This window comes from Dicentrarchus labrax, unplaced genomic scaffold, assembly GCF_905237075.1.
Source record: "Dicentrarchus labrax unplaced genomic scaffold, dlabrax2021, whole genome shotgun sequence".
Classification (NCBI taxonomy): Eukaryota; Metazoa; Chordata; class Actinopteri; family Moronidae; genus Dicentrarchus; species Dicentrarchus labrax.
In genome coordinates this window covers 8,100,055-8,123,647 of record NW_026136710.1, presented here as the reverse complement: position 1 = coordinate 8,123,647, position 23,593 = coordinate 8,100,055, and the positions used below count along the sequence as shown (strand labels likewise).

At 39.2% G+C, this 23,593-nt stretch overlaps 1 protein-coding gene across 2 annotated transcripts; it reads right to left on the bottom strand.

Moving 5' to 3' along the window:
* Positions 1-474: 474 nt before the first annotated feature.
* Positions 475-23,566, bottom strand: LOC127370461 (lysosome membrane protein 2). 2 transcript variants are annotated; one of them, XM_051412535.1, is made up of 13 exons: positions 22,949-23,564; positions 15,639-15,796; positions 14,671-14,818; positions 14,324-14,515; positions 14,033-14,124; positions 12,986-13,105; positions 7,623-7,801; positions 4,845-4,963; positions 4,423-4,496; positions 4,256-4,307; positions 3,345-3,497; positions 3,140-3,181; positions 475-2,810 (listed from the first exon to the last, which is right to left on the bottom strand). In XM_051412535.1, the coding sequence occupies exons 1-13, from the start codon at positions 23,069-23,071 to the stop codon at positions 2,700-2,702; spliced, it is 1,563 nt and encodes a 520-aa protein (XP_051268495.1). In that variant the 5' UTR covers positions 23,072-23,564; the 3' UTR covers positions 475-2,699. The 2 variants fall into 2 exon arrangements, with proteins under 2 accessions (XP_051268495.1, XP_051268496.1); XM_051412536.1 differs by lacking the exon at positions 3,140-3,181 and having other exon boundaries at positions 22,949-23,566.
* Between the last annotated feature and the right edge of the window lie 27 nt (positions 23,567-23,593).

The window sequence follows — 23,593 nt, the reverse complement described above, 5'->3', positions numbered from 1 at the left end:
ACAGAGGATCTAATGTGCAAATAGTAATAATTATTATTATATGTAGCATTCTGCCACCTTTTCAATCTCTCTGATCCGACAAATACCAGCAGGATTTCTCCTAAAAACAAAACAAAGAGACTAACATTACAACAGAACCCGACCACACAGAGCCAATGATTTAGACTTGTATGGAAAGATGATGTAGGCGAACGGCAACACTGGAAACTTATATTATCAATATATAATACATTAATTCTTCTGTGGCATCACAGCATGCCTGCTGATGTGGAGTCTGTTTTTCCTTTACTCAGATGTTTCATATTTTCATTCAAATTCCAATTTAAAAAAGTAAAACTCACGTGATAAATAACTTAAATTATAAACTTTCTTTCGTTTTAGCAGTACATTGTCTAATCTGGCAAGCAAGTATAAGGATTTCTAATTTCTACTTCCCTAAAATGAGAACCAAACTGAAAAAAATGATGAGACATGTTTACTGAAACTACTTTTATTTTTGCGTACACAGTAAAAACAGTATTAATGGTCAACATTTCAAAACAAGCTGACAATTATGAAGAATATGTGGCTATAGCAGTAACAATAACTTCAGAAAGTACGATCTGTAATCAAAGTATGGCACAAAGTAACTCAGTGTACACTTCATATATGGTGCTTTCTGTGTTTTGGTTTTACCATTGTAACAAAATAATTTATAACCTTGAACCACTACACTAATATTGTTTAATACTGTGTTTTTTTAATTAACAACTATTCATTCATTCACCATCCCATCTCAATTTCTGATGAAACTACATTATGAACTCTTCATAACGTCTTCTATTTTCATTCGGATTTCTTATTGTACAATATACATCGAACACAAATAGTAAAATCAAAAATCTCTAAATGAAACATGTTACAGCTTCTCCACTATTGTCTGATATAGTTATTGCTGATTATTAGAGTGCATGTAATGACAAGGTGGTACGAAGGAACTCATTCATCGTTTAAATGTTACAACCAAAAAAAAAGAGCAGTAATAAAAGCTGAGCTCATCACAGTTCAAATGAAGTAATTCTGCAGCATTCTTTACAATACAAATAAATGGCACCTGAAATCAATCTAAATACTTTCACTGGACTTGAGTGAGAAAGCTGTAGCCCTGTACAACAATCTATCATTCAAGCAGAGCATTTTCAAAGTGCAGTTTGACTCTGCCGGCTACAAAGGAACTATAATAACAGTTTCACGCTCGGCTTTGTTTGGTATCTGGAAGAAAACGATATGAACTTGAGAGTAGGTTTGTTGGTACGACATATTTTCTTTTCACAAAATATGTGAAAACTATAAAAGGCTAAACAAACCCAGTAACATTGATTCTTTAAAAAGGCATAGCTACATTGTTTCTTCGTACTGAACCCATGAGTTTTGACTTGCAATGGCTGGACACCTGACATAATATCTGACATAAGGTTTGTTGGTTGTCATACTCAACACTAACAATGCTAAGGCCTTCAACAACAGCTTCACAAAAGCAGATTTTCAAATGATGATAAGATTAATTACATTTTGATATGACCATAATAGATGGTACAAGCAGTTATACAGGGCAAAAATACTTTCAGCATGAATCATCGTTTCAGCCATAAAACCCTGTCATGTTCAGGGCTTTAGACGGCCGATGAAAGTGTCACTCCTTATAAAGCTCTAGCTTAAAATCTTAATCATTCAAACACGTCTACATTAACATTTACAAAAAACGAGGAGGACTTCTTATGTTACAAAATGAAAGTATCCGAAACATTCAGTGTTTTGTCTTGATATTCATTCCCATCATACACTGAGAGGAATGTACGCAGTTCAACACATCTTACACTGTATATATACAAAAATATGCCATACTCGGAAGGTTTTTCTGGTACGGCGATAATGATGTGCGAAGGGAACCCTCTAAATACAGTGCACAGATTGAAAAGAATACAAATGTTCTGTAACATTAGTTAAGGATCAAAAAATACTGAAATGTTTGAAATGTCTGACAAAATGAAGACTTTCTGTATATTTTGCGCCTCTCTCCTGCTTTAACAATGTTTGATAGTATCTAAGCAGAAAGCCCCCCTGAGAGTGACGTATGATACCTAAAAAACTCACAGTTTGTGGACTTCATTACCCTGGTCCCATCATCCTCCTCTATGCCCTGTTACATAATACTCAATCGCTAAAATCTAAAGACAAGACCTAATCTAGGCAAACAGAGAATGAGGCGAGGCCACAGCACTAAAATGTATCCCACATCACAGGTTTAAAGGGTGTGTTTAGTTTGTTTTGGACCACTACAAAGTGTGCTCTACATCTCTACTTATTAGAGAACTGCAGTTTGTTTTCAGTCATTTTTACACTGCTTTAACCAAACAGCAAAAATGTCGCCTTTGACACACAGTGCTTTCTAATCAATATCCTTTTCTTTTCTGACAATACAGTGTGCTAGACGTTGACTTTAGGTAGCTCTCCATGGCTAAAATTAAGTACGTATGTTTGAGACTAAAAACATGTTCTTCCTCCTCTACACCCATTCTTCCCCTGAGATTTCCAATTATAATGGCAATATTGACAATTTTCAATGGTGGATTTTTGTCTCTCCTGAAAACCCATATCCCTATTTATAATTCTGAGCGCTGTTGATGTACAAAGCCCCCATCCAAACACTCCCTCCCTCCTCAAGCTTGTGTTTCAGGTTTAGGTGTCAAACCAATAAAGGTGCCATTTTGAGGATCTTCCTTTTCCTTGTCGCTGACTGGAGAGTAAGAAGTGTCGTCTTCAGTGGAGGTCTGTAGTGGAAGATTGATGATATGAAAAACAATATTAAAAACTCAACTCATCTTGCTTTGTACAGGTATAACTGTAATCAACAGATCTTCTTTTGCTAGTGATGTTTTTAACAGTTCTTAAATTGAGATTTGGTGTTGCTCCATAATGTTAATGTGTTAAAACCAGACAATAAGTTTACTGTGTGTGAAAGTCATCAAAATGCATATTGAAAAATAAGATTAAAGATGCACATGGGCAATAAAGATTCAATATAGTAAGACAGCTTGGATAAAGTGAAGACAATAAAAATAAATAAAATAAAACATGCAAAGTAACCATATTGACTTACAGCATAAAGAGGCTTGGTAAACACAATGCGTTTAACTTCATTCTGCACAGAGACACACAGTGATAAATACATGCACAGTGCCATTAGTGTGTGGTTAAGCAATTGAATTAATTATGCAAACAATTAAAACCAATTACTTACTGGGACAAAGCATGCAAATGGTAATGTTATAATAATGAAAATCAGGTAAGAAGGGGGGTCATACCTTCTGTTTGCGGGCCTTGGCCAGAAGGATGATGAAGACTATGAGCATAATGGTACCCAGTCCCACGATAATGAGCGGGAAGTTGGACACTAGAGTGACAATCAGCAGCAGCTTTTGTACTCTCGCAGCAGACACATCATCAATCACCACACTCTGTGTATTAGAGACAATGTAACAGATACATTATGAAGAGGAAACCATATTACTTACTAGTGACCTGTTTAGCTTGATTACTTTCTGCTGGTTTAGTCCTGATTCATTTTTATTGAAATAACGAAATGGTTTTGAAAGGAACATCCCAGAATTAACCACCAATTTAAAGTTTCTTTTCCTTTCTACACAATAAATATTTAGTTTATTAACTCACATCACTTCATTGACTCACTCAGGTCAGTTACTGTTTCTTGTTTATTTCTGACCTCCCCATACTTTGAACATTATTATTATTCAGCCAAATACTCTCAAAGTCACTACAGGGACATTATATTTTTAAAGTATTGAAATATTTACAAAGGGAGAAGATCAAAGCGTTTAAATATTTACAAGCTCAAACTAACTTTGTACACATAAGCTATCGGACTAATAGGACGACACACTAATCCAGGGATCCGGAGATAAAGAGTGAGAGTGAAGGTCAAACGTGCCCCACCTGCTACACCTACTGACTGCCTGAGGAGAGGAAGAGACAATACAGTGTGCTAGACGTTGGCAGAAGAGCCTTCGACCGCAATTACACTGAGCAGTATGTATGGGAATTAAATACAATATAACATATGACTTTTTTTGCCCCAAATTTATCAAGAAAAACAGAAAAAAACATACATTTTGTTCATAAAATATAATAAGTTCACGAGGATTCACTAACTCACAATGTCACTAACTGTTTCAGCACGTCTTTAACAGTTTCCTACCTCATTGAGGAACATGACGGGAAAGATGGTGTCGTTCAGTCCTCTCGTTTTCCTGTTATGGATACAATGAAAAGAGCGTGAAGCAATCATGTGCAGTACAGACACACATGCATCAGTGCATAATAGTAATAGTAGTGTTTGGTTTGTGTTTGGATGCAGATACTTACGGGAATCCTGAGATCCTGCTGATCAAGATGTTTACCTGTGCTCTCTTATTTGCACGCACAATCACTCCAGTGGTCTGCACGCAAAAAATAACATAAATCAGAACAGACAACAAAATGAAATCAATGACACTATCTTGACTGTACTGTACTCTACTGAGTACAATAGGGATGTTGATGAAACCAATGTAGGTTTTACACTTCTGTACTACTACTTATATGCCACTAGGTGGTGTAGTAGTAGTTTCTAATAGAGAATTCAAGTGTGGCATGGTATTCCTTTCAACACAATTTGATTAAATGAGTTGCTCCTACATATTTTAATAGTAGATTTAAATGATGAGTCACAGCATTAATGTTTTTCATCATAACTGCAGAGTAAAAAGGTGCATTTGAGGCTGACAGATGGTGTCCTGGTGGCTTACCGGGTTAAGGTCCAGATACGTTTGGTGATGCTCCCTTTGAGGGGTCATTCCCTCAATGGCATCCACGTATTTACTGTCTGCTAAGTGGAAATGAGGAAAGGAGGCGACCACTGGGGCACCTGTGTGAGGAGGACAGGGGAGAGAAACAAAAAGTGAAGTAACAACATTAAGCTGAGCAAAGCATGATGTATATCTCTACTGTAAATAAATGAGTCACAGCAAGTTCTCCGATTTATTAAGTGGAGCAAATGACAATTATGACAAACTGTGTGCTGCATTCTCTGTGGCAATGTTACCTCATCTCTAATTATGATTTAATGAATTTCACTCGAGATGCCATACGCCTCCATAACGGTGTATAACTAATTAATTTGGCTAATTCAGAGATTTATTAGCGAGTATTCTTATGTCAACATAGATATCACCAAATGACACACAGGCAATATTAATATGATCTCAATATCTTAAAACTGTGTTTCTCAGGTACTTCTTCTATCCAAGAGGTTATTTAAAGTACTGCTGGGGGTCGTTCATATTTCTTTTTAAAATGTTAATTTTAAAAATACTGTATCAAGTTCAATAAAAACTATAAATGTATGTTTGATAAGCCACATTTTATATTCATTATATTTTAAATGTAATTAAATGCAATTAACTGCTGTAAACTGTCAACTGCTGTAAAACCTCACGGAAGAAGAAGAAAAAGGAAGCAACACACGCAATCATGTTCGTGATGATTTTAGTTCACTGGGAGCAGCAAAGACTCTGATGAGAACAAAGCAAAGAAACAGACTGTGCCTGGAAAAGAGATTGATCAATGCAGTTGTCTGCCTGACACCGACAATGACAAAGATCCTCAGTGAAGCACGAGCACTTTTCTCACTAAATTTATAGTGGAAAACAGTTCAGTGCAACTACACGGCTGTTTTATTTCATAACGATGCCAAAAAATTGGTTTGGTGTGAATTTAGGGATGGATTCTATGAAATTCATCATTTGTGTTGTTGAATAAATCAGACACTGATCGTGCAGCGATGTATTGTACCTTTTTATGTTCTTATCTTTTTTTTCTACCAAAAATATAATATGTAAAATATATTTTCAAAGGGGGTACATTATTTAAATTCATTCAAGAATGCCAGTCTTTCCTGTATGGAAACTGAAGAACTAGCACGTAGTTTCTATGTAGCCTTCTTGTTCAAAATAATATATCTACACAGAGGCTGACAGATGATGGTAGACATAAAAACCTCTCATCATTCCAAAGGTTGAGATAGTAATCAAAGTAGCAGCAAAGAAAACTTTCATCCAAATGGCACATTTCCTGCTGTTTGATGTATAATCTAATCAGAACATATCGAACTACAGAGCATTTGGGAAGAGTCCTCAAGGGACAAAGATATAAAACATGACCTCTGCCGCAGGACACACTGCGTGTTACTAAGGCTCACTCTTCCAAAAAAAAAAAAAAGAAAACAATTGGTACACAAACGGACTCCAGGCCCCACACCAAAAATTAAGGGTCATATCTGCTGTCCAGATAAAGAATCTTGTTACTCTTGCAAAGTTCCTTCCTCATATTGTCAACAGGGAACATTGCGTTACCGCAATATGTTTAGTGATTCTTGGTTACGTTCCACCTGAGTAATGTTGGATGGAGTCATTCTCAGAGTCTGTTGTTCAACAAAAACACAAAGTAGTTCAGCTTGGTGAGAGGCACTTGTGTCTCAGCAGCAACAAGGTCAGATGGTTGCACAGTTAGAGGTGCTGATGAAGTGGGGCAGAGGTGACAGTTTTCCTGCTCTTGTGTTTGGCAACAGACGTTGGACCAAAACATTGGACACCCACAGTCACCTGAGAGGCTGTTCCCGTGGCAAACCACAAGGTCAATGTAGCGCAAAACACACACACACACACACACACACACACACACACACACACACACACACACACACACACACACACATTTGTATCGGTATACTTTAAACACTGTGTTCATTCCTCAACACCTCACCCTGAACTTAACCCTCTGCACGCTCTTTTAAATCCTTTTCTCCTGAGTAGAATAAAATGCCTGTTATTGGCTGGACTAAATTTGTGTCATGACCTTGATCATTGTTACTATCATGCATACATTTACTACAAGTCATGTATGCTTCACATTTATGTGGACTGCAGCCATTTTTGTCAGCACTATTCATATTGTTCTGCAAAATGTTTAAAACATGTTAAAACACTGGTATTGTTCTTTCACAGGGGAATAATAATCTTTAAGAACTAAAACAATTTGGGCACTAAGGTAATGTGTGATCATATTCAAGGCCAGAATCAGGTGACAGGGCTTACCGCCCCTCCAGCTACTGGGCAACTCATGGTCAGATGGTGCCTGAGTTGTGGAGAGGGCTGGAGAGCTGTGTCACATGGGTCATTTAGAGGGTATTAGTGCTGGTGATAGTGGGAAGGAAAACAAAAGGAGGATTTGACTGATTGTAAGAAAATTTGTTTAAATGGGCTGGGTAGAAAGGAGAAAGGACAGAGCAACAAACAACAATCTTAGGTAGCTTTCAAATTAAAAGTGACGTGTTCATTAGGTCAGAGTGTAAGCACAGAGGCTTTGTATAGGAAGTACAGCAAATGAAAGAAACAGAAGACTGGAGAATAATAACGTTGAATTCATGGCAGGCATGACGAGTAGTGGGTGCAGAACTGAGTATTTTGAGAGTGGCATGTGAAAGAGCAGAAGTGTGGGTAAGATATGCTGCACAAGCTGACATTTACCTTTCCGACAGGGACTGACTTTAAGAAGGCCAGTTCCCAGGCACTCTTTCGGGTGGACACAGAAACCCTCATTGGCCGGGTTCTCCTCTTTGCTGGCCAAAACAGAACGTGGTGGTGTGAAGCGGTAGGCTGGGATTCCTTTCACCTCTACATCTTTCTCAAACTCCATGTAGATCGACCTGGAGAGTAAAGCAAGCACATTACAGAAAAACATTAAATAAAATCAGTTTTCTTATTTATGATCCTTTTTCTCTTCATCGTCAATATTTGATTTACTTGAAACTCAAAATGCAACTGTTAAAAGAATATGCATAAAATATGAAAACAAAAGGAATATTGCATCGATGCCTCCACAGGGATTGGTGGAGGCAGCATGAAGCTTTACAGAATTACTGTAATAATATGTCTACATATGTCTAGTCCATTAATATTAAAACCATTTCCAGATGGAGACACACACACACTCATTTAGCTGAGTGCTGCTTGGTGTCATTAAAAAGTCATTATATTTCACAGAAGTGGTTTGCCGCACAGAATAAATACATACAAATACACAAATGCCCATTCTACTGGTGTTGGCTCCTGCCGCCCCTGGCTGGTCAATTAGTCAATTTTATCATTTAGAGCTGAGACACCTGTTCACAACCGTATGAGCTCCCTGATTAAACAATGAAATGGCCACTGAGAGCACAAGAAGTGAAATTGCGAGGCTGAACCCATAATTCAGTGTAGAATTATGACTTTGAATTTGAAGAGAGAAGCTGGCGGGGTTCGCCATTATGCTGAAATCCTGTTGGGAGTATTTCTTTCATTCCAAACACATTGAGGGAATAATGCTAGTTCCTGGGGTGTTGAGGTTCCTTTTGTTCTGGGACAGGAGAAAATGTAAATTTTTAATTATGTTTTAATGTTTTTACAGCTTCCTCTTTACTCACTCTATGTATCTGCAGTTCTGTTCTGCTTAGGAAATCCCAACGATTCTCAGTTAGAACAAAGGGGTCTATACAGTGTCTGCCAACTGGCCGGGAGGATGCGGCTCTTTGCTACGCGGCCCACCATTTGTGTAACAATACTGTACAGACCTTTCCCTTGACCTTTGTGAGAGAAGCTAAGTAAAAACCCTCATGTGTTTCTTCACTATAACAGGACTCTGGAAGCCTCAGCCTTGTACAGCTAAGATGAGGTTCTTAGGGAAGCTAAGATGAGGTTCTTTGGGAATCCTTTCATTGTGTGGGAGCCAACATTTGCCACACCTGATGAGATTACGTATCATAGGTGTCAAAATGTTCAAAGAGAATTGAAAGAGGAGTGTTGGGGGAATGTACCTAATCTAAATCTGCATGAAACTTTCACTGAAGTTTATAGTGTAGCTGAGGAACAGCAGTCTTTGTCTTTGTTGTCATGATTTGGGGCCAGACCAGACCACTATGGCAACAAGTTATATATTAATTTATCTATTCTATGTCATTCTTAAATTTTGTTCTACTATACTTTGTATTTATAGTTTATTAGGGACCGAGCCAGCGACCACTGGAGGTCCCTATTGTTTTTGCTCGATTTCTTACCTATTATTATTTTTAGGAACTTTGCGTTTTTCCCCCCCTGAACATATACGAAAACTCAATTTTATTTGGCAAAGTTGTCAGGCCTGGTGAAAAATTTTATATTCTATGCATCACTTATGGGTCGGCCACTAGGTGGCGCTACTATTAAGGAACTAGTGATGACTTTTTTGATACTTAATAACTCCCACATCGTTTGTCGCACATTCAAAAAACTTATATCCACGCGTACGGTGAATGGACCTCAATCTCCCCATATAGGCCCCGCCCACTTCCGCCCATAATTTTTCTTTGCTACAGTGCAAAATGTCCGTGAACTACTTTTTCGTGTTCCTCCTACACACTTTGTCTGATTTGCACACAATTTTTCACCTAGCACCTGGTAAAAAAAGTAATTTGAACATTTTTGAAATTTTTAAAAATAAGCACGTTATAAAATTAAGACTTCCTGTAGATTTTTCATCCAAAAAAATCAATTTCTCCACATTGGTATGTCCAATTGACACCAAGCTTGGGTCCATAGTTCCCCATGTATTCCTTAGGCATTGTGCACAGTCTTGAACAATTTGATGCCACCACAAGGTGGCGCTCTTTAAAAGTAAAACGTTTATATCTCTGCATAGGTATGTGTGATTTAAATGAAACTTGGTACGATGCTTCCCCATGGCTCCCTGAGGCTCCCTTAAAAAGGACAAAAAAAATACGCCTCTAGGTGGCGCTCTTTTGGCATGATAAATCACTGTGCGGAGACCGTAATAGTTATGAATATGAAATTCACAGGGCACGTGTAGAGTAGTGCCTGGCAAAAGCTCACTTAATCACTTATCAAATACGTCGTGTCGAATTCCACCGATTGGCCATCAAACAGATAATACTCATATCTTCAGTGTACAGTCCCACCCTGAACATGTCCTCATAACTTCAGCGTACATGATCCAATCTCAATGAAACTTCACGTTTGATAACAGTCCCACCCTGAACACGTCTACATGACAATATTCAGACATAGTGATAGCGCCACATACTGGTAACAGGAAGTATCACGTTTTATACTTTCATGTTCTACTCCTCGCAGGATGATCAGATCCAGCTGAAATTTACTTATAAAATGCAAAACACATTGTTGATGATATGTGTTGACTGTGGTGAGGGGGCGTGTCTGTGGGGTGGCGGGAAATTTTGATGGACCGTCACAAAACACGAATTCGCTATAACTTGAGTGTACATTGTCCAATCGGCTCCACACTTCAAATGCTTGATAACAGTCCCCCCCTGAACACGTGTACATGACAATATTCAGACATAGTGATAGCGCCACCTACTGGCAATAGGAAGTAAACGCTGCGTGGCGATTTTGAGCTGAGTTACGTGAAATGACCGTGCCAGTGGCGATTTGTCGAATTCAGCCGATTCGCCATAAAACAGCACTCATAACTTCAGTGTGCAATGTCCAATCTCCAATAAACTTCATATATTCTGTAACAGTCTCGCCCTGAACACGTCCTCATAACTTCAGCGTACATGGTCCAATCTCAATGAAACTTCATGTGTGTTATAACAGTCCCGCCCTGAACTTGTCTACATGACAATATTAAGACATAGTGATAGCGCCACCTACCAGCAACAGGAAGTAAACGCTGCGTGGCGATTTTGAGCTGATTTACGTGAAATTTCATCTTTTGGTCCGCACGTGTAACGATGGCACGCAACGCGGCCGCAGCACGCCCCGAGTTGCGTGGAGTGCGAGGTAATATTATTATTTTTTGTATCTTTTTGTTTTTGGACAATTGTTGGTCAGAATCTATTACAATCAAACCAAAGTCTTTTAAATGAAGGATTATAGCTAGAGCAAAGATTAATGTATGGCAAAAGGCAAGTTGGTATTTGAACAATGACACCTGTCTGCAATTCGTCAAAACTTGGCTCAGCTGTCAGTTACTGGAGCAAAGGGTCACAACTGGTCAGGTCACAGATGGGAATTCTCACACTTTTTTTATCCTACAGGTCAGTCCCAGATGTCATTTAACTAAAGACATGTTCTACACAAAGTGGCGTTAGGCTACTCTTACAGGGGCTTAAGCAAGAAAAACAAACCTGTCAAACTGCCAAACTATGTTAAAGGGTAACCCATAAAACTTAATGGAACATTTCCTCTTTAAATTATGGTATAAAGTGCAGGAAACAGGGTGGGAGCCTTCCCTTTGGTCACAATAACACAGACGTCCATGATGAACCCCCCATGTGATGAGTAAGTAGGTGAAAGTGTAAACCTTTGGAAGAGGGTTTTTGACTTACGTCCAATCAGAGTCAAAGGTACCATCAAGCCCCTCCAACAGATTCTTTCCACGCTTGCCAAAGAGGAGAACATTTCTGAAGCAGCTTGTGTTTATTAAGCTCAGGGTTATTTTCTAAACTGTTTCTAAAGCTCTCATCATCAGCAAGAAGTACACAGTTTCATCAGTAGACTTAAAAATTGCGAAATAAGATTCCAAGGAACTATTAGTCAGTTAGTCACTCTGGGAGTCAATTCTCTTTAACATCGGTCAAGATTTCAATGAGGATGTTCTGATTCTGAACGCCTCCAGAGGATCCTCCAACAATCAGAATGTCCTTACAAGCATTAGCAGTGAACACTATCTGGCAAACATTACTTTGAACTACTTCACTTCTGAAAAGTAATAAGAAAACTGGCCAGATGCACACAGCAAATTTCACATGGAAAGCATAATGAAACTCTGTTCCAGCTGGTCAAGAACAGAAATCTCAGCAACTTCTCTTTCCCACTGCTGAATATGTGCTCAACACAAATCAACAATGCTTTAGGGGTTTTTTTGCATTTCATGTTTTTATTGTCACTCCCACGGTTGTCCTTCCCCTTCCTTTTGAGTGAGGACCCTACTATCTTCATTACTGCACATTCCTCTTTGGGTAAGCGTTTCCATAAAGGGTTTCCTGGAAACTGGCATGTTAGTGTTTCCAAAAGCCTCCGCAGTATAGGTTGTAAAGCCCTGGTGAGAAAACAGACGACACCTGTGGTGCTGCTTATAAGTGATCAGGATGTTATGATAACAATCCATGGGATCCAAGGCCTGTGAACATAATTTCCATACCAGATATAAAAGCCCCTCATCATGCCGTGAGTTGAGTCCAACATTTTCAGACCAGGTCATATACCAGAAATAGACATCGCTTCATAAACTATCATAACCACATCATCCCAAGGTAAAATATCACATATGGGATATATGGGTAACAGTGGGAGAAATCAAAAAATAACCACAACCTCATGTTGTGTCAATCATGTTTAGACGCAGACTCCGAAACTTTCATCCGTCAGTAAAGTTTTTGTGACAGGTATGATTTTTTTCGCACCAGTCAGATGAGGACAGCACATGGATAGAGAGGGAGAACGACAGCACACAGACAGATAAGGGGGACAGCTCAGCCTCCTGCAGCCACGGTGCAAAATGCAAGAAGTGGGCAGAGTGAGAGTAAGGAGTGAGAGACAAAGCGACAGCAGGAGCAGACAGCTCTTATATCAGCAGGTGAAACTCTGATCGTTCTTGACACCTCTGATCCAATATTTCCTTTTTCCTTTTCTACTTTCAAGAGAGGGGACCACAAAATCATCCTGATTGTGTGATGATCCCGTCTCGTATTGTGGATTTGGAACAAACAGAATAATAACTCACTTGTAAGAAAATGTAATAGCAATTGTTGAGTGCAGTGATTTACATATCTTAAAGTGACGCCAAATGGGAGCATTAGGCTGCAGGGAGGTGCTGTGGTGCAAGACTGTACCTGCAGAGGTCTGGAGTGAAGATATAAATGCGTTCATCCTTGTTCAGCAGAGGATGAAAAGCACTTCCATCTGATCCATTGATGTTGTTGCTTTGGTCGGACGTCCAGAAGTTCAGCTTGCTGCAAAACAACATATCGTCACAAACATGAGCTTTTAATGTCTTTTTTAAAATTGCATCCAGAGATGATGCCCAACAATTATGCAATAAAAAAAATTATTATCGAGTTCTTAGAAATGTATGCATGTTTATATAATAGTCCTACTCCAGGTTTTACTTTTTAATTAAAGTAATTTTAATTACTTGCTTTTAATTTTTTTAATTAAAACATTGGAAATTCTTAAGAATCCTGATACGTCAGATTGTGTTACAGCTATGCTAGTTTCTAGGTGACCAAAGGCACACATGGAAGACATTTAATCAACCACAGAATTGGTCCTCCAACCATTCCCAGTGTTTGCTTTGCCTCTTAACTCTGTCCTGAACAGATATTAGGGAATTTGGTGGAGTTAATTATTACCCTTTTGCCCAAAAAATTAAAAAGAAAACATGAAATAGTGATACAAAAATAGGTAAGTCATAATAACAATGTTTTGTTGATTTTTTGGCTGCGTGTGCTGTTTGTACATTCAATGTCAACAACATAATGATCTCCATCTTGATAACAGGAAATAAGAATGAAATGTTTTGATGATCAAACATGTATTTATCTGTCATTGTTGAAAAAAATGCTTTGCCAGCAATAAGAAGTGTAACTAAAGACTAAAGGGCAAATAGGAGAATAAAATGTGATAAGAAAGGTCATTAACAAGCCATTATTAAGGCATTCCGAGTATCAGGATGTCCTGCCCTGTACCCACTACTGTGGGCCAGCAGCCCAGACCAAAAGACACACAGCCAGAGATAGGCAGACAGTACTCCCTAATTATTGGCAGAAAGCAGTAGATTTGAGAACTTTTTAAATCCAATGATTACCCAATGAAGTTTCCTTACAGTGGATGAAGACAGGGGGGGAGTGTGTGTTTGTGTGAGAGTGCAACAGTGCCACCTTTCTCCTTTCCATGTTGCGACGCGGCCATAATCCATGTAGTTCTGCTCCCCAGTGTGGTAGACGAATTCCCCGCTATGACTTTCATTTTTCTAAATAGATCCAAAGATTTAAGTCATTAAAATGTGTTAAAAAACACACAAAATATCTTGTCATAAAACAGCTGCTGCAGTGACTTTCAGAGTGACAGGATATTGTGGAGGATTTTAAAAAAAACCTATTCATATATCTTCCAATAACAACATCCAGCTGAGGTTCATCAGCTTTTATTATTTGTAGAGCTGTACATGCCTTGTACATGAGGCCAAAGACCCTCTCCACATCAGGATTGGAGGACGAGACACGGACCAGCAAGGGGTCTTCGTAGCCCCACAGCAATTCCTGAACAGTACGAGTAGTGAAGAGACCGGACCCGATAGAGTTCATCCATATCGACACCAAGTTGGACTTCCAGAAACTCCCTTTCACCTTTGTCATTACAGCCTGAGAGATGGAAAGAATGCGAGGTGAGGTAGAGGGTGGGATTGAGGAAACCAGAAACAAAATGGAGAAGGAAGTTACCGAACACACACTCTACTTTCACCCACTTGGATTTGCACTTTCCTCTACTTGTCTAAGGCCTTTAGTTCATGACTCACCCAAGCAGGGATGTTTACAGTGGTGATCATATCTTCAGTTGGGTCACCCACAGACTTCTCTCTCAGGAACACAAAGCTTTTGATGGTGTATGCAGACACCTTGGTGCCATTATCAACCATGCTCACATTGTCCTTATACCTGTACTCCCTGGGAAAACACAATAAAATGTAAGATTTTTATTTTTATTTTTTTAGTAGTAAGCAAGTTCTTGGCTGAAACAAGTATCCAGGACAGATATAAACAAATATAACAACTTCTGATCAACCCATATCAATTTCATTCATACCAATACAAATGATTAAAAATGAATGAGTGTAAATAAATATTCATTTCATCAAGTACCTCTTTTTTTAACGCAACATCCGTTTGAGATTAGGTAATCCAAACATTTATAGGTTAGGGGTAGATTATCCTGACACGCACTGGGGCTGTTGTAACATTTTTGGTGCTGCAGCAGTGAACCTTGATATTTATTTAAGGGTTTCAGTGGGTGCATTTGAAGCAATTGCAAATTACTAATCTACATAAAGTTTCTTGTCAGACATGACAGACTGAACAGCATAGGAAACAATATAGTGTAGATATTGCTGTCTGATCTTTAAGCTTATAAATGGCAAATAAAATTAACCATTGCCACCTTTTTAAGCTTAAAGTAAGAGTGACTTCATAGACCACAAGAGAGGAAGCAGACAGGCAGAAGCTGATGTCCCTTGTTCAGTTTACATAGGTGCTGAGCAAATAACGACCACATTTCAACAGCACTGCAGGAAGAAGCCTTGTAAAAGAAATAACAATCAACTCCTACATTAGAAAGGGTGCAAAACTGACTGAAAACTGAGAATGAGCTGTCAATCACAAGGTAGCCACACTCTAAAGCATTCCCTGCGTCTATTTTACATTTGAGATGTTTCATGTGTGGCTTTTTTGTGACAGCCTGTGCACTTCTGTGTACATCGATGTGCCCTACCTGTATGTGTAGGGTCCAACCTGCTTGACCTCTGGCTTGGCCCCTCCAAGGAACTCATCCACATTGGTCACATTGAAGAAGAAATACTCCATGTAGACAGGAGGGGGAGGGGTTTTCCATGACTCAAACACACGGCTGCCCTCTACCAAAACAAGCTCCTGTTGAGACATTAAGTATATATGAATTTAAATATAATTCATAATAATTATACCAAAGATAATTCATTCAGACACATACATGTGGTTGTGAAAGGCGACATTTCTGTTTCAAATTAATGCACAAACAGTTCAAATATGATACACAAAAATAAAAGACACTCCTGCTCCATATAAGTGTTTTTCTTTCGTGTGGCTTTTAGTCGATGCATTTCCTGTGCAGGTGCAAAAAGGTTTTGCAATCACGAAACACATGTTTTGAACTTGGAGCTTCCACAATCTGTTCAGAGTAAAAACAAGCCAGAGAACAAAAACAACCTTGGGGGGTCGTGGAGGGGAGCTGCTGTCTGAGCGTCAGACAAGAGCATTGGCTGCACACATGAATGGTATTAGGGGAGACCCTTCCACGGTTTCATTGTCAGCGGTTGCCAATGACGACAGGCACTCAGGGAGAGCCGCTGACATATCATGTGATGCAGAGAGCTGGATGCCCACTGGTTGCACAGGACTGCGACCTTAATGATCTGAGCCACATTCCTCTGGACTGAACCTTATGAGGCCTCGGAAATACAGCGCAGGCACAAAATCTGCACTACCCTGTTTCATTACACAGTTTGCTAGAAAGTTGTCACAGCAGATGCCATTGCCTCTGGACTAGGATAACCTGATTCACTGCAGGAATCTTTTGAGGGAGTGGAAAGCATAGGGAGTGAGAGGAGAAGGAAGGGGGCGAGAGGATTAGTATTTCTTTTGACAACACATCATGGGGATATCTCACTTTGGCCTAATTGTGTCAGATTTGTGTTAAAGTTAAAAGCACTACTTCAGAATAAAATGAGCCCCAAAAGTGTTGAACCCACCAACGAGTCCCATTCTTTCAGGGGAGTACAGCACCCCCTCCTACTTTGGGGTCCCTTCTTCTGGTTCAGAGACAAAAGTTTAGCTGAGTAGCCAAGGACAATAAAGCTGTCACCTTAGATTGAGGAAGGAAGAGCATGGTCTTTGTATGTCATCCTTTCACGCTTCAGACAATCAATATGGTAACCCTCCCAGCATGCTACATGAAATACAGCGTGCAAAACAGGAACAAAGGAGCCCTCTTATCTCAGTACTTACCACAGCTACTCTTACACCACTCCCTATTTGAAAACACATGTAGCAGGTGAATACACAAGTACACATACTGCTAGCGCTTTGATGTTGAGACAGGCAAAAACATATATGTGAATAACACTGGGCCACAGCGAGAGGCTATTCATTAAATCCTCCAGTCGTGATGCACAAGCTGCTGTTACAGAACCCATCAAAAGCACATTATGGTCGATTCAGTTTTATATTGACCATAACTCTCAGGGGGCCACCAACTAGGTGCATTGGCTGTAGTGGCTATAGACTACATACGACATTCTTCCAACTGTACAAAAGTGAAAATATCCTGGATACGCCTGCTGTTCTCTTGCGCTGGTGGCATCATTTGGGTCTACACAGCATTGACTGGGGTTATCAAGGTCCCTCCCATACACCTGCCAAATTAGATCTGAGACACTCCCTTTTTAAAGCAATAAATATCTGATTAAAAGCCAAGAGGTTAGTGTAGATACTGTTAGCATAAGTTATATCAGAACTGGAGACAATTTCTTAAGGAAAGAGCAGCAATGAAGGCTTTTCTCCCGACTACTTTCAGTAAGAGTTTGGCTACATTTCATGGACCGTTGATCTGGCTGGTTAAAGTTTGCCTGTGACAGATGGCGATGGATGTATGGCTCAAAATGTAAAAAATTCCTCAGTGTCCCGCAACTGCAGAAAAACTCTACTTTCCACTGCCTCAGACTTACCATTTTCCCATTCTTTTTTTATTTTACATAATAAATATAGTATAATAACTTTGTTTCAGTAACTCACATCACTTCATTGACTCACTCTGGTCCGCCATGGAAGTTCTGCTAGTTGTTCCCTGCTCTTATATCTGAATAAGAAACTGAAATCATCCTAGGTGTTTGGTCTCAATCAGTTTTCTCTTTTCTTTTAGTCACTGGTTGAGTTACATCATTATCGTCATGTCATAACTTTCCCTGAACAGGATATTAATTTTTCCAGTGGTATAAAACCATTTGATTTTAAAGGCCCCATGGTGTTTTCTTTTAGAGTCAAAAAGTTACAGAATAAAGACAAACACTTTCCCTTTCAGAGGTGGCCTTCCTGGCTTAAAATAATTAGTTAAATTAAGAATAAAAACTCTTTATTGTTAAAAATGTTTCTGTCAAAGCTGAAACTCAGCACACGACCAGCAAGGCACCGCTGACCACTATGTCTAAATCTAAAATTACCAAATTCCTCATCAGGGACAAGTTATTTTTCACCATCGCCTCAGCCATCAGCAGGTCATTGCATACTGACCCCTCTTGACTCACATGGAAGCTGAGGGGCTGCCAACCCATCCACTTTCCCAATAAACCTTGCAGTGTGAAAGAGGCTTAACACACAAAGAGAGTCTACTGCTGGGCGGGTCTCCATGGAATGAGATCCTTCACTGGTGCAACTGGGGTAAGGGCAGGACTAAATACGGCTGAAATAAATCATACTGCCAGGCCAATAAATAACTATCCGTGTCTGCGTGTAAGACATAAGCATGTGCCTCAACACCCCCCCACACACATTTTACTGAGTGAGACTTTGTATTAAAATTAAAACCTTTGACAAGATTCTTTTACATACATACATGTCTGCCTGTTCATATAATTATTACCCTCAAGACGCAGAAACTACTTAATGAATGCTTGCAATATGTTTCTCTGACTCTGCATGTATAAAACAATGTAAGAGATTAGTAAGACTGCTGAATAGAGACCAAAAGATGAAGCAACTTTCATTTTTGAAGGCTCAACACTGTTGTTTTGCAATGTCAATGTAAGGTCAAAGCCAGCATGTGTTATTACTCAGTGAACAGACCTTCATACACAAACTCTAAATTTACTCAGAAAAGCATCGACACCAAACTAGTTCAGAAATTTCGGCAGCCATGACCTCTACATAACCGCATACGACATTTGCCCATAGTTTGGAGTCATACACAGAATTTAAACCGCCTGAAATGCTTTCTCAAGTAAACTACAAAAAACCCCTGACTAACCCACTAACCCAGCATCGCTTAAGCCTCCCATGGTTCTCTTACACTGTTATCTGCTGGAGACACGACAGACTGCACTTGAGCTTCCCTGATGGCTCTATAAAAAGCATCTTCATAAACTACTACAAAGAGCTATTGGCCCCAGGAGATTGTAAAAAGACTGAAGGCTTTGAGTAAACTTTGTATTTTATCAATGAAACTGACAAGCATAAAGGTAAATATGGTTTTTAAACAAGACTGAACTGTCAGTGGTAAACGTTTTGTATTTATTTTAACAGTTACTCCCAACAACATGGTCAACAGGTCATATTTCACAGCTGATCCAGCTGGAGGAAATTTAATTATTTGAGGCGTGAAAGTGTTTAAATGGTGTAAAAACATCTGTTGAAAATGTGAATACATCTGTGGTTAAAAAATTCTACAAACATCATCCCCGTTCCGAATTCAGCTCCCCAGACTTAACAACCATTGTCCCAAATTAAAGTTCTTTTTTTTCTTTCTACATAATAAATATAGTTGAATAACTTTTGGTAACTCAAATCACTTTATTGGCTCACTTTGGTCCGCCATGCAAGATGTGCTAGTTGTTCCCTGCTCTTATATCTGAATAAAACATTTAAATCATCCTAGGGCCACAATCAGTTTTCACCATTCTTTTAGTCATTTGTTGAGTTACCGTTTCTTGTTTATTTCTAACTGTTTGATCAAACCGCAGTGCAAATGGTACGCGCACACTTTCTTATTATTTAGCCAAATAATTGCAAACTCAGTAGCAGTACTCAAGTAAAAAGTTTAAAATGTACAAGGAAGGGAGAAGATCAAGCAAACTATTTAAGTATTTACAAGCTTAAACTAAGTATTTACATATAAGCTACAGCAACACACTAATCCAGAGATCCAGAGATAAAGAAGAAGGTCAAACATACCAATCCAGCCACACCTACTGACTGCCTGAGGAGAGGGAGAGACCCCGGGATTCTGGCAGAAGAGCCTTGGACTGCAATTACTCTGAGGGAATCAATTACAATATATTTGAATATATTTCTCGCCTTTTGCCTGATGGTCTCAATTTCAAGCACTGCCATGCATCTGCAGCATATGATTAACGTACTGATATCTCCTGCTGCCAATTGCCTTAGAAACAATTATAAAAGTCAAAGAAAATGTCATTTTCTTTCAATTTGACAATTTTCTGCATTAGGTCCAAATCCCAGCACTAGAACACCCTGAGAATATGTGCCCTAACCTCTAAAGTCAATACTAAGCCTCTCTGGTGAAAGCCATCTGATACCTGTTATGAAGAAGCAGGTTTGATATGAAAATAAGGATGAAGGTGTGCCATATGATAACACTGAACGAGGGCCAACAGTAGTTTCATGCTTACTCTGTTATCAAAGTAAAGTGAACCTTCTGGGAAGGCTTTGAACTTGACTTACTAACACAGTCTGAAATATTTGAAATCCAGGAAATCTCAGGACTTTTTGATCAAAGGTATGAAGCTCATTAGTGTAAATGAAAAAAGAAAAAAACCCAAAACGTAAGGGTGAAGGGTCTCAAACATGTTTACTGATGCAACCCAAACAGAACTACTACAGATGTCTGTATTTGCTGAATTAAACCAGTTGAGCTGAATGAATATCGATGTTTACTTAAAGGTCCAGTGTGTAACATTTAGGAGAAATGGAATATAATACGCATAACTATGTTTTCATTAATGTATAATCACCTGAATATAGGAATAGTTGTGATTATGTTACCTTAGAATGAGACAGGTAGCCTACCATGGAGTTCGCCATGTTGAACCACCATGTTTCTACAGTAGCCCGGAACATACAAAACCAAACACTGGCTCTAGATAGGGCTACTTTCATGGCCACCGTAGTTTCCACTACACAGAACAGCCCGTTCTCATTCCCAGGTCGTTAAATACAGACGTTAGCAGTGGTCAGTTAGTTGCAATGTGCAACTTCAGCACTAGATGACACTAAATCCTTCACACTGGTCCAAAATGTAACTAAACCCCTAAATTCTGCTAGCTCCATCCTTCCTAGCTAATTTGAAAAATAAAATGCATTCGAGGAATCCTTTCGGCATCGCCAGCTAGAGTGACACACTGGCTACGGCTCAGTGTACAAGAATACAGATACCAGTAGTCAGGGCTAACTGAGCTAACCAGCCGTGAGCAGCTGCTATCTGCACTCCCATTATAGATCAAACAACCTGATGCATTTGCCAAGTTGAGGGCCACAACTGAGAGAACTTCACTTCAGTATCTTAACACGCTTCTTTTACATTAATCTCAGCTCATCTGTAAACAATCCACAGAAACCTTTCATCATCAGCCACTGCTGTTCCTCAAGACTTCAGAAAACACAAGCAAGTAAAGAAAACATGATCACAACTTTGACAAACGCATATACTGAATTTAGAAAAAAATTTGAATAAATAGCAAGCAAATTAAGAAATACATTCACTGTTCACCAAAGACACTGCGTGTCACACAACATAGTGTAAGTTTCCTGGGTACAAAGTTGGGTTTTGTCAAATAAAGAAAACATTTTCTCACTAGCAATACATCATTAATCGTATCAATAAGTCCGCAAGTATTTGTGTTTGTGAAGTTGGAAATGATTTACTACGCATTTTGAACAACGAGACTTGTGTGATGTTAAAATAAATGAACTAAATGTTCAGTCTCCTTGCTGGTAATTACTGCTTTTCCCGTTACTAATACAATATTGAACGACTACTAAAGAACTAGGAAAATCTTTAGTCAGGGACAGTCCTATTTCCTGAAATGTTTGCACCAAATAATCCATTTACATACAGAAAATAAATCTGCAGATTCATTTACAGTATGACGATTCATAGTTTGAGCCAATTTTAAAGCAAAAATATTGTGTTTTGAGTGTTTTAGAGACATTTTTCACAATTTCTGACATTTTATAGACCAAATAATTAATGTAGAATGAAAATAATAATAAGTTGAAACTTTATATTCATTATTTCTTTTTTCTCCTCAAAGCACATCATTAACGTCATGAACAACAGATGACCTCTTTAACTCTCATATTTATTTTGGAGGTTGTTCTTCAGAGTTCAGATCATGCTGCTTAACTCTAATTACCGTATTAATACATGAATTTCAGTAATCTCTCTGAGTGAGGATTTGTAAATCAAACCACATCAGTGCGTAACGTGTGACCAGCTCGACTCAATTCAAACTACATCTTTGCTGACAGGTAGTTCAGTGGCATGGACAAAAGTTCCCATTAATTCAGACATTTTAACTTTTTCTAGTTATGCGCTAATTTCCTTTCAGCAGTGGACTTCAAGCTTTTTCCCTGTGATGTGTGCTGACCAATACCAAGAACCAGCGATACTGACCAGGCCCTCACTTGTTCTTAGCTGTGGAATTTGCCTCGGAGCCAACTCCTGTCATAATGGCAATTATTGCAGGCAGAAACACAAATCATTGGGCCATTAGGAATTCCTTTGGATCTACCACTTGATAAAGTCTGCACAGTGCATGCAAATGGAAAAAAGAACTGCGACTGAAACAAAAAGTGGCTGAGTAATCTAATTGTGGGGGGAAAAGAAAGCACTGACTGCACAATACAGGCTGCTGAGCTCTCAATATCCTCCTCCATCTCCAGGAGTTTGAGCCACTCCTTCCAGCAGGCAACACACAACCCATCACTGTCTATGCCAATTAACCACAAACCATGAAGTTAATGCTAATAAACAAACAGCAGCAGATAAGACAACAACGTTTGGCCTGCTAAGTGTGTTATTGTTCATTTCTCTAGCACATTTAAATCACAATGCAGTTACCATTGCAGTCAAAGCCCCTTGGTGTGATCTCAATGACCTGTAATGTAATGACTGTAACTAAAGATAGGGAGTGAGTGCAGCTTTACTGTCAGCAACTGGGTGAGCAGCACACAGTGTAATCCCATCATTATAACAATGTTTTCTCATTCAAATTGCTTTATATAAAAGTTTTTTCTGTTTTTTTTTTTTTTTACCTTCTTGAGGCGGTTGTGCATTAACGTGCGGAAAACTTGACCCACAACCAAGCCAAACCCAACGACCAGCAGGGTTGCACAGATGATCCCGACCGCATATAACGTGCAGGATCTTCTTGTCATGTCTGCAGGTGGTAGCCAAACACACACACACACACACACACGAGAGAGAGAGAGAGAGAGAGAGAGAGAGAGAGAGAGAGAGAGAGATGGAGCTGCGCGGTGGGCTCTTTTTCTGGATGAATGAAAACTATAATGTCCGTCCGTTGAGAGCTAGTGTTCACAGCACAGCTCAGGCTGTGATATCAAGGAGCTCCAAACTTTTTCTTGCCACGCTGCTTCTCTCCCTTTCTTGTTGTTGTTGTTGTTGTTGTTGTTGTTGAGAAGTTGAAGAAAAGTTTCTTCTGGGCTGTCTACTCCAACCGGCGAGCCGCTCGCGCTAAGCAACGGTGGCGGAGTAACGGTTGGTTTATGTGCTTGCTGGCCACCAAAGTTACCAAGCACAGAAGTTTTTGTGTTTGAAGTGGTTAAACCAAAAAGGTAGCCGAGGGTTCAATCGCTCTGAGCTGGCAGCTTTAAAGTACATACAAGACAACAATAAAAAAAAAACCATATGCCACGGAGTATTTGTAGAGAGCCGTGAAG